Here is a 15,942-nt window from a genome sequence, read left to right as displayed (position 1 = left end):
AATCAAATTGTTGTTGAATAGATCTGATGAATCCACATAAAGAGTCAAGGGTCAGAGGAGAGCACAGAGTATTAACTCATCAGGCTTTCTATTGAAAAGAGTCATCTGCAATTTCCAATAAAGGTTTCGGGGCATATTTTTGGAGTATTATGTGCAGTTATTATGATTGTTTTATCTTTAAAAAAAAAAAAAAATCAGCAGATTTTTTAACATCATCTGGTTCTAGAAACAAATTGGTCTGAGGGGAATTAATAAAAAAGCAGACTTTGAAAAAATCTCAAAGCCATTGAAATGAGCCAAGGGACAGGGAAAAGTAGAATGAAACTCATGTTCCTGTAGCACCTATTAGAGATGAAATGGTTGCATGAGTCACCAAAGGCATTCAGATCGCTGTGTCTTCTTCACAATGGATACAAAGTCAGAGTTAGCATGCAGAGTGCCTTTTTCCCATGCAGAGAGCCTTGGCCTGCCTTGAATACTCTCCAGGGACAATGGCACCCAGTGAGGAATTTTAAGAGTCTTCTTGCTTTTTCTCCTCTCTTCTCTCTGTCCTTCTCCCCTGATCTCCCCTTTTTTCCTCCCTCTTCTCTCAGTCTGACACAATGAGAATAGATGCCTGCAGCTCAGTTCAACCATATGTCTGTCTGTTTGTTTTCCTAAGATATATTCTCTACTTTGTAGCACAGATAAATGTGTAGTCAGCACGCTTTTGTTCAGAGGGGACAGAAATGAAGGATGTCGGATTGATGAACACTTCGGTCAACACATTTTTAATATCTATTACTAAAGTCAACATCTCAGCAAGTTGGTGCATTTCCTAATCAAAATAAAAACATTAAAATGGATTGCTGCGAATTGTTTTGCAGGAGATCAATGTTCAGTAGTCGAATGCTGACTTCAGATAGGCTGTGCAAATAGATCTTAATTGTTAGGATTTCCAGTTGACTTGATTTGTTCGAGTAGATTTTAGGGAGCCTCTGCTGCCAATGGATCTTTTCCAAAGCATTTTTACTACAGGACATGTCATAACCCAATTGTCTCAACATGCACTTACAGTAAGTGGCTATGGTGGCTAAAGAGTCTCTGCCACAGTAATTGACTCAATGGGAGTTTACAGTATATGAGGCATGAGGCAGAGAAGGCAGACATAGCGCACTCTGGGGATGGGCTGTTGTGACAGTGCTGCTATGTCTCCTCAGTGCTTCTCTCAGCACACACTATTGCAGCCTACACATGTGCACACACACACACACACACACACATAGACACACACACAGGCAAGCACAGATGCACGCATATACGCACATACAGAAACATGCACACGCACATACATTCAAAGGTGCGTACACAAAGATGCACACTTTTAAGCACTAGCACCCCCCACACACACACACACACACACACTCAAACACATGCATGCACAAACAAACTAACAAACACACACACACACGCACACAACCCCAGCAGCTCTCCACAGCAGGTAATTCAGAGTGCGGTGCTGGAAGCACGTTCGGAGCGCGGTCCCATCCCGGGCCTGAGCTTCACTCTCAATCTTTAATGTGTGCCCAAGAATGAGGGCAAGGCGACAGCGATGCATATCCATCCTATTTTTGTCCACTGTTTGCATGGCGTGCCGCCTTGAATTAGACCGAGCCTGTGTGGCTTCTGGCCGCGGGGCTACTGGCACAATGGGCAGGGTCGGGAGCGGCGGTGTCGGACGTTGCGGGAGAGAAACACGCAGAGTGACATAGGCACAGCTAGTAGAATATGTTTACGCCGTCGGAGCCCGCACCCGGCCTGGCATGTTCACGCCTGGTACAATACTTAATCAACTCAGACGCCGCTGCTGGTGTGACCACTGACCCTAAAAGGCATTGGTAATAGGGAGAGTCTTTGCTAATAGGAAGAGCAGTATAATTTGGAGCGGGGCATAAGAATTACAGTGCATGCCGGGGAATATTTTTTTTCTAACGTCTCCTCTGGTTCTGGTTCATTAATGGTGGTTTAGATTAAAAGAGTTGTTGATGTTCTTGGTCAGGGAAAAAAGGTCGCTGCCTACTATGTGCACTGCGTGTGGTGCCTAATGAGCTTCCTGACGTGTGTGTGTGTGTGTGTGTATACATGTGGGTGGGTCGTACAGTGTAGCCTACATATTACACTTTGCCCGTAGGTATTTTTTGTGTAGGCTATGGTATACGAGTGGGATTGCACTTCCCTGAAGAAAAGATTGATATTTAGAGAACGCGCATGGATAGCTTAGCCGATGTGTCTGCGTTCTGTGTGCATGAACCCCATGCACATTGTTTGCCTTTGTATGCAAGCTACAATCAGATGTAATAGGGGATATATCCTTTTTTTTAACCCGATTCAACGGCTGGTAAGCTAGTGAGCCGCTGTATTGGAAGACTGTGAAAAGGGCCAGGGTAAGCAGTAAGCCTCCGCCCACCTCCTGCTTTTAGCTGGGATGTGCGTATCCATCTCAGTTTCACCTCCCGTACCCCCACAGCTCACTGCTAATTTGTTTCTGCAAGACTTAGACACTTAGACCTAGGTCTCTCTCCCTCTTTCTCTTTCTTTCTTCCCTCCCCCTCTCTCTCTCTCTCTCTCTCTCTCTCTCTCTCTCTCTCTCCCTCCCTCTCTCGCTGTCTCCCTTTCATTCTTTCTTCACCCAGAATCCCTCTGATTCCCTCCAGGGGGGTGTACACCCTGGCGATAATTTGTCTGTCACAAATGCAACTGCCCCCTCTACATGGCTTTCCTTGGCCCAAAAATGAGTTTCAGCCATCCCATCTGGCTGTCACAGGCAAGACGCTGCCAAGAATAGAAGCTTCCCATCCCTCCACATTTCATGGCTGAATTGTCATATTTGTGTGTGACTGTTATATTTTTGACCCTTCCACGCTAGACATTTTTCACATCTGATTCATACTTATGGAGCTTCGCTTCCTTCAAGCCAATGCGCTCTTTGTCTCTGGGTGTCACCGCTCGCTGGATATGTAAAAATTGACCAAGCTTTGGGGCTGCTGTGGACTGCAGATGGGATGTAAAGCAGGGTGCTTATATTTAGAAAGAGCAGGATTCAGATGCTTTTCACTGCTACTACACAGCAGCCACTTGCACGATCGTCAAAAACATTATGTTATTTCTCCCCTGAAAGCCAGTTTCAGTGGGAGCTAAAGGCACTAATCATTTCCTCTCAGCACGCTGATGTGAAATCTATTTGTGGACGCAGTACGAGAAGAGAGAGGAAATCAGAAAACATCTTTAACAACTTGTCTCATCTAATGAGATTAGCAGAGCCGCTTACACAGTCGTGACATGGAGATACACACAGATAACCCTGTAATAACTCATTATTCTTCCCATTTCCACATCAACGCCTAGTCAAAGCTCGCTGACAGTGCGTGTTGTTGTGCGTACACAGCTATCAGGCCAATCTAGGCGCTGCGGTAGTGTGGAGCGAAGACGGTGAATACAGCCCCGCATGCCATGGCACACAGAGAGCCAGCAATAGAAAGACGAAGAGATAGTCGTCTCTGCTTTTTAGAGGCTGCAGCATTAGTGACACATGCATGAGTGCAAAAGGAAAAATGCACCATGCACGCTCTCTTTTTCTTGGTTTGTAGGGCTGCTGTGCTGTGAAGAGGGAGAGGGAAAGAAACGAGTCAAGTGTGTGTGTGTGTGTGTGTGTGTGTGTGTGTGTGTGTGTGTGTGTGTGTGTGTGTGTGTGTGTGTGTGCACATGCATGCATGTGTTGACATGAGCATCCACAAATAATTTAAATATTACAGGAAACTAATAATAAAGGCAACTGCTGAATAAACAAGGTTTACTAAGTGTGGTAATGGCATTGTCAATAATAACAAAATCTGAGCGATCTCTTCCTTCCTCTGTTGAAGCATTTCTATCTTGATAGAATTGTCTTTTTTCCTGCATGACAATTCGTGGAGCAGCAATTGTCAGTGAACATGGAAACGATGGAGAACATAAGCCACGACTGTCTCAGTCACCAGATCTCAACCCAAGGAAAACACTCTAAAAGGTTAGACAGCCTATTTGCACCATATGATGGAAGAATAGTGTTGCATCCATCCAGCACAGCTCCAGACACTTGTGGCATCTATGGTAAATCCAAGCTGTTCTGACACTCATATAAGCGTCATAAGACACTTTCTGTCTGTGTTTATTAGTTACTGAGTGTGTGGGTACGTGCCTGTGTATGCCTGTGCTTGTCTCTGTGGGCACCAATCACACAGTATTTTCAAATAAATTGCAGCATTATCCTGCTAAGAGTGCCAGATGGGTGCAATTTGCCACATTGGACAATGCAACACAGGAGCACCAAAAAGTTTAGTTTAGTTTTATTCCAGTTTTCTATCTGGATTGTCCTGATGTAGTAAACTCCACACATCTGGCACTGCAGACAGCTTGAAACAAATGCAGAGAATTATTCCGCAAATACTGTTTGACCCAGGTGAGGTGTGCATTCCTGTGATTAGCAGCCAGATTGATGGGTTCAAGGAGGAGCGGTGGCCCTGTTGTGCTGTGCGTGCAGACAGGGGGAGGCCAGCGTGCGTGTGATGATGAGGCCTGGAGTGTGTGGTATTGACCAGTGGATGTCACGTTGTGATTAGTAGGAGATATCACACTCGCCGGGGCCTCAGATGCACATCGATCCTGGAACCTGGGTACAGCCTGTCAATGGGGTCATTTTTAGCCTCTCCTTTCCCCTCTCCTCCTCTCCACTCCTTCCATCTCATCTCCTCTGACGCCCCCCCCCCTCCTCTCCTCTCCTCTCTCCTCTTCTCCTCTCCCGTCTGTTTTCTTTTTTTCTCCCTTCTGTCTCTTGTCTTTTCTCCTTTCCTTTTCCCTCCTCCTTCTCTCCACCCTCATGGATCAAACTCTTTATCTGGCCTAAGCCGCAGCCTGCAGGCAGCCAGGCAGTCTCTACAGAGGCTGGAGCAGAGGACCAACAGCTTCAAACAACATTATATATGGCTAACATGAGGCATATCTCACACTGATAGATGAAAACACGGGCCCCTGAGACACTGGCTCTATATGGACATGATGAAACATGAGCAGGACTGTCCTTCTGTTTCAAAGTCCACTGCACTTGACTTAAACAATGTTACAACATTACATGTGGTGTAACATAAGTTGAAGAAGTTTTGTATCAAGTCGGAAACAGTGCATTTTGTGTGTTGTGATCCGTGCAAAGGGAAATGGTCAGAGTTTGTGGGAGGAAAACACATTTCCTTCTGCAGCTATCCTGTGTCAATGCTAGGTCACATATTATGAAATCAATCCAAACAGAATAAATCTGGTTTGGAAGAAAAATGTGAAGCCAGGTAACAAGGACGGATGCAAGCCATAAAGTAAGAAGGAAAGAAGGAAAATAGAAAGAAAGAAAGAAAGAAAGGAAAACCAAATCATGAATGCAATGAATCATAAGTGGTAAGACCTATTTGGGCCATCTTATGTCATGTTGCATTGTTAATGTTAAAACGCACGAGTACTGCAAACGATGCTTGCTCATGCTCATACACAGCACACACACACACGCACTTACACACACACACGTACATCCTCTGCCTGGCTGGTTTTATCTGTCAGCTTATAGTGTGGCCCTGTAGCCGGAGGGAAGCCAGGAAGTGTATTCAATGGCACTACTACTGTCTCAGAAAACCACCACTTGCCCTTTCCTGATAGCGTCAGCATCGATTTGATGTTGACGAGTCCGATGTCGGGCAGAAGTTTTAATGGAACAAAAAGACATTGTAGGTATTGTTTGGGGGCTGCCAGACCAACGTCCAATTATCCATGGACTAATGCATGATCAGACCAGAGGCGCTTGTGTTTAAGTGGATGCAGCCTGTGGTACTGTAGGCTGTAGCCATGGAGACAGCAGCTTTAACCCTGTGTTTTGAGACTGCAAGTGGCCACGGCTGTACAGTTAGGCTCATATTCATCTCCTGACTGCCATTCATTGTTTCAGGTAGCATTAGAGCTTCAAATTCTTATGGGGAAAAATAGTAACACAGCGGCTCTCTGCATGGAGATGAGCGTTAAGAAAGACTGGAAGAAAACAACTGGGAAAGAGAAAGAGGTCGAGAGCTTGAGTGGAATACAGCGAGAGAGCGAGAGACACATTTATTGAGTGTGTCCAACTGAGCGCTAGCCTAGTTCTAGTAGAGGGAGAGAAATTGTGCAATAGAGGGGGTTTGTGGATAGTCTGCGGGTCTGTGGAGATTTGCTTACAGTGAGGAGATGGTGGAGGTAAGATGGCTCAGAGGATTCAGGCTCCGCTGAACGCAGGCTTATGTCTAATAATCAGCAGGGAGGGACTCAGCGTGGTCCCTCAGAAAGAGAGAGAGAGAGATAGAGAGAGGAAGAAAGAAAGACAGAGTAAGGGGGAGAGGGAGAAGACAGAAAAAACAGAGAAGTGGAGAGATTGGAGGCAAGGATAAAGCAAGTACAATATGTAGAAGGAGTTGTGGGAGAGGAAAAAAAAAAAGGGAGAGAGACAGCGAGATGTCCCTGTGGCCACGTTATTTCTCTCGCGAAGCGTGGCTTTCATGTGTCTGAGAAGAATTTTGATAAGATTTTGCTGCTTTACATATTTTCACCCCTATTAGCTCTTAAAGTCACATGTGGAGCATTGTTGGGAAAAATGAACGGCTGACCTATAAAATGAGACTCTGCCAATCTAAACTTTCAAGGTCACCTGATAGAGGCGGAGTCAACACCGGTGTGGTCTTTGTCGTGTTTTTGGTTGGATGACATTGCTGAGGTTGTCGGCGTTTTGCAGGATGAGTTTTACAGTCGCATATATCTCAGGGCCAGACTGATAAAACTCACTGATGATGCTTCGGTGATTTTTGCCAGCTGTTCCAGATTACAAAGTACAATCATTTACAGCGCTTAGTGACATCATCACAAGCAGAACATCCTTGTCAATTAACGCAAACTGTAGACACACATGCACGTACATACATTATACACTATATATCTGCATAATATATAGCAGCTGATCCAAAGCACAGCCGCATCATGTTACTGCCTCTCCAGAGATGCAGCTCGCTAAATTGGCTGCAGCATCTTCCTAATATCAGCATTGCATCCATATTTGTCTTTGTCAAAGCACGGCCTGAGCCCTAGAAATCTGATTACCAAATAGGGGCTGAGGATTAGTACGCCTTGTGCTACAATAACTCAGTGTTCGCTGAGGAGTTTGTGGTATGCTTTCAGAAACGTAAATGTCATGCACAGATTAATTGACTCATTGCCTCCGGACTGTTTGTTCAAGCCTGTGTTTGTGTGTGTGTGTGTGTGGACTGTGGCTCTAACCTATGCGGTGGTCGTCATGCCCCAAGGTCGACCTTTTTTTCTATCAGCGGTGAATTATCTCCAAGCCGCTCTGCCAATCCAGGGCCCGCGCCGCACGGCCATTTAACGGGTGTCTGCTGAGGGGGCAGCGCGGTCGAGGTCGGCAAACCACAGCGCAGAGGCGGCTGCAGAGCGACGCGACGGCACTTTAGCAGGGGCCCAATGAGTGATTACCTCAGAGCTCCAGTCATAATTCAGCGTGACCTCAATCTGCCAGCAAAGCTATGGTTTGATGGATCTGCTCACAGTTTGGGTGTCGGGTTCTCGCATGTCAAACACAGGCAGATAAAGACGGGGCTATCTGTTGGCTTTACAAAGTAAAACATGCAAGATACAAAGGCGAGACACATGGGCACGTATTCCCTTCAAACATGATATGCTTTCTGTCTGCGTCCTTACATTTCAAAAGGATGCTGTAATATGAATCTTTCACTATGTAGATGTGGCGGTCGATACTGAAGACAAAACAATGTCACAAATGGTTAGCCCTCATCATAATGATGCATGTCATCTGTCGGTCAATTCATCATCATTATGTCTTATCAATCAAAGTCAGCACAAACACATGTGCATGCACATGCACGCAGACGCGTACACACACGCGCACACACACACACACACATGCACACCACCTCCCAGTGAGGATAATTAGTGGATTCCCTCAGTAGGTGATAGAGCCTGAGCTCCTCTCTCCTCTCTCTCTGACCTTCCCCAGTGAGCTTTCTACCACAGTGGGGCTCATCACACACAGCTCTAATACATATTTATTGGTACAGTGACAGCTCATGTGCACTGGATTTATCTGTTTCGCTACAAACAATAGTAAAACCTCAGTCACTCTTCCTCCCCCTCATCAACCAATGCCTGGGATAAATCTAGTAGTGTCAAACTACCTCAGCAGCTGGCCATCTGGGGGTCTGGGGACAGACATGGGTAGACGAGTACTGGGACCAAGCCTAGTTTCATTCCCCCCGCTTGCCTCAATTACGGCAAACGGATTTGATATATGTCTTTCAAATCGCCTTGGCGATCACGGGAACTGCTAGGCTGGCAAACGTTTTCCTACAGCAACTTCTGATCAAAGACATTTAGAAAGTGGCTGTGGCACGGCAGGCGGCATTGGGATTCAGGACAGATCCCCCGCACCATGACTGGCTCTGTTTGCACGGCGCAATCCGAGTTGAGATGTGAAGAGGAGCAATACCACTGAAGAGGGAGGGGAGGGGAGGGGAGGGGAGGGCAGGGGAGGAGGAGGAGAAGGAGAAGGGAGGGATGGCAGGATTAAGCCCCAGCCCCCTCTGCCTCCGAGCGGCCATCTTTCATCTTGCGGCTGTCCCTCTAATGCTTTCAAGTGGGTGAAACCCTCGACATCTGCTTCCGCTCCCTGGGACACAGCATGGGCCGCCGTCCTGCGGAGACACACAACCACAGGACAGCTTCGAAGGGCAGCGCCAGGGCGAGGCCACAGACTGCTGATGGTCTCATCTACATAGGATGACACATGCGTGACACAGACACAGAAAAATAGATATGCTTGCTTGCACAGACACACATACAGATTTACACACACACACACACACACACCACACATACACACACACTCACAGGCTTACACAGACACGCACGCCCATAAAGGATAAATCAAACATTCCACTAATACTCACACATGTATTGAAAGCTTCACTGCCCACGCAAAATCACACTTACACACTTTCACACTCAAATGCACACTCAAATGCACACTCAAATGCACAAATTGTGGCACACACTCACCACAGAAACATTTCACAGTTCACTCACCCAGACACATTTATTCTGCTTACTACTTGCAAACAAATAAATGTAAATAGCTCTGTAAATAAACACTTCATCTTCGCCAAGGAGAAATAAGCCCCCTGCCGCTTCTGATTAAGACTACCAAAGTGATATATCTGGCACTTAAGTCGGCTGTTTACCTCATAAACACAAAGACTTAAACACCGCCACCCGCACTGACGCAGAAATACCACAAACTAAAGCCAGGTGCTATATGTTTCTCTGTTAGTCTCCGAGGCCGAGCTGTCAAATTGCCTAATGATATACCTTGGTAATATAGCATGTGCCATGAGAATGTTTTATCCAAAAGCGCAGCAAGAGTACATACTGTACATTTTCAGTCGAATCCTCCACTCTGGCAGTGACAATGCCATGTTGACCACTGAGCAATAAAGGAGCATGGTCAAGTGGTTAGAGCTTAGCCACGGCTTTTCTATAAGATTTTGAAAAGAACTGCAAAATAGCCCTTGTGAATATGAAGCCATATCAGCAGGACAGATTGAACGGTGTCATGATGGACTGAAAGGCATGGCGGTGAACTGAAGACTGAACTGAAGGATGTCATGAGGACCTCCTCTCTCCCCTCTTTAAGGGTGAAATAATTCAAAGGAACCCAGCGCAATTATTTCAGAGGAAATAATGTTCATTAGTTTGTATCCATGCCTTGTGGTGAAAAGTCATTTTGAATTTTCCTCATACTGCACTGCAACCCAAACCTAATCTACTTGGCGAGAACGACCCATGAGACTCTAGATTTGTTCGCTTTAGCCCCTCTGAACCTCACATACCCCCCCCCTCCCCACACACACACACACACACACACACACACGCGCACACCCACACACCAGCCACCCACATACACAGTAAGAAAAGATACACTTTTGGATCTGTGGTCTGTTGGTACAGTATGTGTCTCATTTCTGTTTATTACAAACAGGAGAAAGTGTCTTTGTAAAAGCCTCTTAGCAAACACTATTTCATAATGTGCTACCATGTTTTATTGTATTGCTTAGATAAAGTGAGTATCTGCAGCTCAATTCCTTCTGCTAATGTAGAGAGTAGGAGTCTAGCTTTATTTATAGCAATCTACCCACAGACTCCTGTACAATTTCATGATCTTTAAGGTAAAAATGACTCATAATTTTTTTTAAATTACGCAAGGCATAGTTAATGCAGAGGTACTGTGTGTGTGTGTGTGTGTGTGTGTGTGTGTGTGTGTGTATGCACACTCTCCAAATTACTGAAAAAGGGAGCTAAATATTTGCATCTGTGTCTATAATTGCAGTGTTTGAGGTTAGGCCAATTTAAGCTACCTTGACAAGTACGTTAACAGAGGGAGGGAATAAGCACAGGGTTCCTATATTCAGGAACCCTCAAATGGAACTCTATTGCATTTTGTACTAAAGAAGGATAAGCCAAGAGACGGCGCTAATGTTTTATCTTGGGCATGGTATGGTCTGGTTTGCCAGGTTTTGATGCTTCTTCCATTTGCAGCGAGGCCTATAGAGCTACACTGGCAGCATCTGTTCCTGACAGACACACAGAGTTCATTACTGAGATAGCATATAGAGATGGATGGAACAACAGAAGATGAGAGACAGAATGCTGATTCCCTCTTCTGTCTGCTAGCTGTCTGTGAGACCAGCCCATCTGCACATTCATTATCACAGCCATGATTTCATCATTGTATTGTGTGGCAACAAGCATTGCTCTGTCTGGCCTTTGTAACTCTTACCAAATGTGGAGCTGACAGGTTGCTTTTGATGATGGTGGCAACAAAAAAAAACTGCAACTGCCATGTATTGTTGTATGTAACTGCATTATCCACACACACTGAACACCATCCTGTCTCTCTCCCCTGTGTCCCTGTGCAGGTCTGTTCCACAGAGCCATCATCCAGAGTGGTTCGGCTCTGTCCAGCTGGGCGGTGAACTATCAGCCAGTCAAGTATACCCGTCTCCTGGCGGAGAAGGTGGGCTGTAATGTCCTGGACACCCTGGACATGGTGGACTGCCTGAGGAAGAAGAGTTCCAGGGAGCTGGTGGAGCAGGACATCCAGCCCGCCAGGTACCATGTGGCCTTTGGACCCGTCATCGACGGCGATGTAATCCCCGACGACCCCGAGATCCTGATGGAGCAGGGCGAGTTCCTCAACTACGACATCATGCTGGGTGTCAACCAGGGCGAGGGGCTGCGCTTCGTGGAGAACGTGGTGGACTCAGAGGACGGTGTCTCTGGCAACGACTTTGACTTCTCTGTGTCAGACTTTGTGGACAGCTTGTACGGGTATCCGGAGGGCAAGGACACACTGAGGGAGACCATCAAGTTCATGTACACAGACTGGGCAGACAGGGACAATCCAGAGACCAGGCGCAAGACGCTGGTGGCTCTGTTCACCGATCACCAGTGGGTGGAGCCCTCGGTGGTGACGGCCGATCTCCACGCTCGCTACGGCTCGCCCACCTACTTCTACGCCTTCTACCACCACTGCCAGAGCCTGATGAAGCCCGCCTGGTCGGATGCTGCCCATGGGGATGAGGTGCCCTATGTGTTTGGGATTCCCATGATCGGCCCCACTGACCTTTTCCCCTGTAACTTCTCAAAGAACGATGTAATGCTCAGCGCTGTGGTCATGACCTACTGGACCAACTTTGCCAAGACTGGGTGAGTGGAATGATTATGTTTCATAGTATCATTTAACCCAAATTTAGATCAGACACAACACCATACACAAGTTACTGAAACTAATGACAATGCAATTCCAAACCGGCCACTTGTTAATAGGCAGTAACAGAGCAAAATCCTGTCTTGGCCCTATTAAAAGTATTTCTGTGCTCTGTGAAAGTAGCTGCAGGAAAAAGGACACTCTACAGTGGGTAGTATAGGACAAAAAAGCATTTTTCAACAGAGACATTTTTTTCAGAGGTGTTTTTCGCCTGGCCTTCCTGGGTCTCAGTCTGAAAACCTGAGACATATTGAATCTGAGGAAGATTAAATGTTCCTCCTGAATGTGTGCTGTGCTGTGTTGTGCTGTGCTGTGCTGTGCGTGCTTGGCTGAATGTTTGGGTAGAGTATGTGTGCATGGCTGCCAGCCTCTCTGTGTACGTCTGCGTGTGTGTTTGTGTGTGTGTGTGTGTGTGTGTGTGTGTGTGTGTGTGAGTGTGTGTGTTTGGCTGGAAATCCTATCTGCTCTATTATACCGAAGCCCAAAAGACACAGAGACTTATCAGTGAGGCATATGAAACTCTTGCCCACAGCGGTATCGATTCCTCAGCCTGGATCCAGTCGATCACTTGTGCCCTGGGTGACTCCTGCTCCCCACTGTGCTCAATTCCACCCCCACCCATCGCAAAGTGGGCCCATTTGTATGAGGACTACTACTAATCACTTCCTTTTTTTTTTTAAAGATTTATTTTAGGCATTTTCTGCTTTATTAGACAGAGATAGGTGTGAGGTGTGAGAGAGAGGCAGGAAGGTATGGGAGAGAGAGAGGGGAGGACATGCAGCAAATGGCCACGGGCCGGATTCGAACCCGGGTCGCTGCGGGAAGGACAGACTTCTAACAACCGAAATTTAATTTGACAAGAGAAATATTGATCTCATCCTGAACGGGGTGTAATCTTAAATCTCTTTCTATTTTGTTATCTGTCTCTATATCATCTGCTGTCCAATCAGGTGACATTTACATTCAGTTGTCTGGCTGATAGGCTGACCCCCAGGCCACAGGGTCTGCTAGGTCCTTGAACCGCTAATGGCAGACTAGTGCAGATGGACTGATATCTGCTGCGTTGGCTCCTCAAGGAAAGCACTCAGTGATGCTCTGCCTAAACAGCTGTCCCCCCTCTGCCCGGCGGCCATCTTGTGTCAAAGTATACAGAGCTGTAATGTGTAGATACAGATGGAACTTATTACTTGTCCTTTTAGGAATGTTATCTATAAGAAGAGAGGATATTTTTTTAATTTTAATGAGAAATGTGGCTGGACTTTGGTGCCTGAAGGTAACGGTGCAGACTGCTAAAGCACTGAATCACTGTGACCTTGGATGTTGCGATGTCAGTGGAATTCGTTCTGATGGATCGTGACAGCCTGCCCATATTACCTATACCCACACAGACTCCACACAGTGCCACGGGCCGTAACCCGCCCGTCTGCGCCAACCCTAACCTGGCTTTCACCCCAGCTGGCAGCAGGAATCGAAACAACAAATTGCGCTTTAATACTGACGTGAAGTCAGTTCGGTAGATTTCCGCACCACTGATTGAGACTCGGAGCAGTGGGAGGGTAAACTGGTCCGAGATCCACCCTATGGTGTGTTGCCTTGGCGTTACTCCAGACAGGAGGATTATGGGCAGGCCAGTAGTGGGCACTGAGCTGGTAAAGAGCCTGGGATTAGATGCCAGGATAATAGAAAACTCAGAGTGCTGCTCCAAAGGGTAATTTTACTCTAGCCCAAGTAAAGGACTCTACCACTGATTCCCATGGGGTGGACACTGTAAGATATTTCCCATACATTTTTAAGTTCATCCTCCTTATTTAGACTGCACTAGGGGATATAGATCCCTCCTCCACCACCACCCAACCCAATCTGGCTCTGGAGAACATCCTTTTAATTAAGACCCAGTTGAATTCCCCTTGCCTGAGTGGCCCGTCCAACACGGCCGTCCTCCCTATACAGTATCTGCAGAGCAGCTCTCACTCCCCTCCCAGATGTTCGTAATGAACTGACCCAGATTGCACTTCCTGCCCCCGTCTCTAAATCGGCTGTTGAAACATGTGTGACACGATGTTGAGACACTTGGGCTGCATGTCAACAGTGTGTATCATAGCAGCGTTCCCCCCAAAGCTCTTCCTGTCCCCGGCTCTCATGTGTCATCTTTGCAGGGCAAATCCCTGCCCATGCGCCTTTTTTTTTTTTTTCTCCATCAGTGTCAGTGAAGCATAAAAGCATACAGAGGGAGTGCACGCTGTGCTGTCAAATCTTCTTAGTGTGTGTGTGCGTGTGTGATTGCGGGAGTGTGTATGTGTGTGTTTACACTATGAGGCTGTTCTTTCCTGAGAGTTACGGATGTTTCAGAAGCTGGGGATTTACTCAGCTCTACAGAGTTGTTTTCCTGGCCGCAACATTTGTTTTACTATTGACAGGCAAAATTGGCCTGTGCTTTACAGTGCAGCAACAACTTCTACTGAGCAGTTTTTCTGAAACTTTGCCACAAGTCCATATAGTGTGACTTCACTTCCCCACGCATGTTCTCAAACACAAATGCAAGCACAACGTCAATACACACACACACACATACACAGAACACTGGCATCACTTCAGAAAAGACATAATGATGAAAAGCTAAGAAAAGATCAATCATAATAGATCATTAGCGCTGTAAATATGTTGGTGCATCAAGTCTTCCCACTTCCTGTGTTTTTCGTGCTGGTTGGTGCTCATTTCCCCCGTTCTGTGTGTGAGTTGTGCCTCATGCTGTGCCTGAGCCTTGCTAGGTAGTTAAAGAGCAGAGCACTGTCATGTATTGAATTTTTGCCTCATTCTCCCTCACTGCCTCTCCATCTATCCCTCTCTCTCTCCCTCTCTCTCTCTCTCTCTCTCTCCCTCTCTCCCTCTCTCTCCCTCTCTCATTATTCTATACAACAAAAGCAAGTGTGTGCCTGTATTACATTCACAACATGGGCTAAAACATGCAATATTGATTGCTTTGTGTTTAGTGACAACAGCAACCGATCAAACAAATGTAGATGGAAGTATGTGTATCTATAGTGCAATATAACGCTCCGTTTTGATTTATAACACTACAGGTTGATTTGAGTTTCTTTGTTTTCTCTCTGCATGCCAATCGAACAGTCCTCCTCTGTAGGGTTAACCATGTGTATACATCAACCGTTACTCTCCTAACCCTCTGTTTGACCTCATTCATGCACTGCCGCAACCTTTTTTACCCCAGCTGTCTACTAATTACATCACTCATCCCCCAACCAGCCCCCTCATCCTTACTCCGGCTTATCCCCTGTTCCCCTCAACCTCCCTCATTAGGGCCAACTCAACCTGTACCAGTGGAGCAGTGTAGCGCTGACCAGCTACCTACCTACTCCATTAAGTAGCCACTCACTTGATAGGAGATTTGTAGCCAATATCCTGATTTGCATTAGAGAAGGTAAGGAAGTGGTGTGGCTTGTTAAGGGGCCTGGAAGCCATTGATCGGTGTCCATGCTGTGCACTGAATGTAATGAGAGGAGGAGGGCAGGGGAGGAGGTAAAGAGGGAGTAGGTGTGCATCCACATCTAACTGTTTATTATGTTTAAAAGGAGGGGCGGGGGATAAAATAATAGCCAGTAATTTAAAAGTAGTAGCAAACCGTTCATTGATGACTGGAATGATGTGGAAGAAAACGAGCGGATGGGTGGAGTTGGGGTTGGGGGGTGGGGTAGGGGCATGTTTTGTTTGCTGTCACTCATCTAATCAAACAAATCAATAGCATCCATAATAAGGAGTGGTCCGAGAGCTGTGTCCTCCAACACTCCTGCACGCCCCAAAGTCACAGCGCCTCGCCCTGCATCACTTAGCCTGCCGAACCAAAGCCTGCCATTAAATATGAACCACGCATCACTCAGCCCTCTGCCCCAGCATGCAACCACATGAAGGGTAAAAGAGCACAGCCTGATAATTTGCCTGCACAGTGCTGAAGTTGCCCCCTGCAGAGCCGAGACAAAGTCTACAAACAGAATTAGATT

The 15,942-nt window shown here is 46.5% G+C and overlaps 1 protein-coding gene across 1 annotated transcript in view; it reads left to right on the top strand.

Moving 5' to 3' along the window:
* nlgn3a (neuroligin 3a) overlaps positions 1-15,942 on the top strand; it is an 85,924-nt gene that overhangs the window by 64,347 nt on the left and 5,635 nt on the right. Inside the window, 1 exon segment of the mRNA XM_071524814.1 lies at positions 11,079-11,868. Within this exon segment, the coding sequence (XP_071380915.1) occupies positions 11,079-11,868 (790 nt within the window).

This window comes from Centroberyx affinis, unplaced genomic scaffold (genome assembly GCF_046629955.1).
Source record: "Centroberyx affinis isolate AG114_WGS23_722 - 3 ecotype Tasmania unplaced genomic scaffold, CSIRO-AGI_Caff_v1 ptg000108l_1, whole genome shotgun sequence".
NCBI classification, from domain to species: Eukaryota; Metazoa; Chordata; class Actinopteri; order Beryciformes; family Berycidae; genus Centroberyx; species Centroberyx affinis.
Note: the sequence above shows the minus strand (reverse complement) of the source record. Positions and strands in the feature narration are given on the sequence as shown.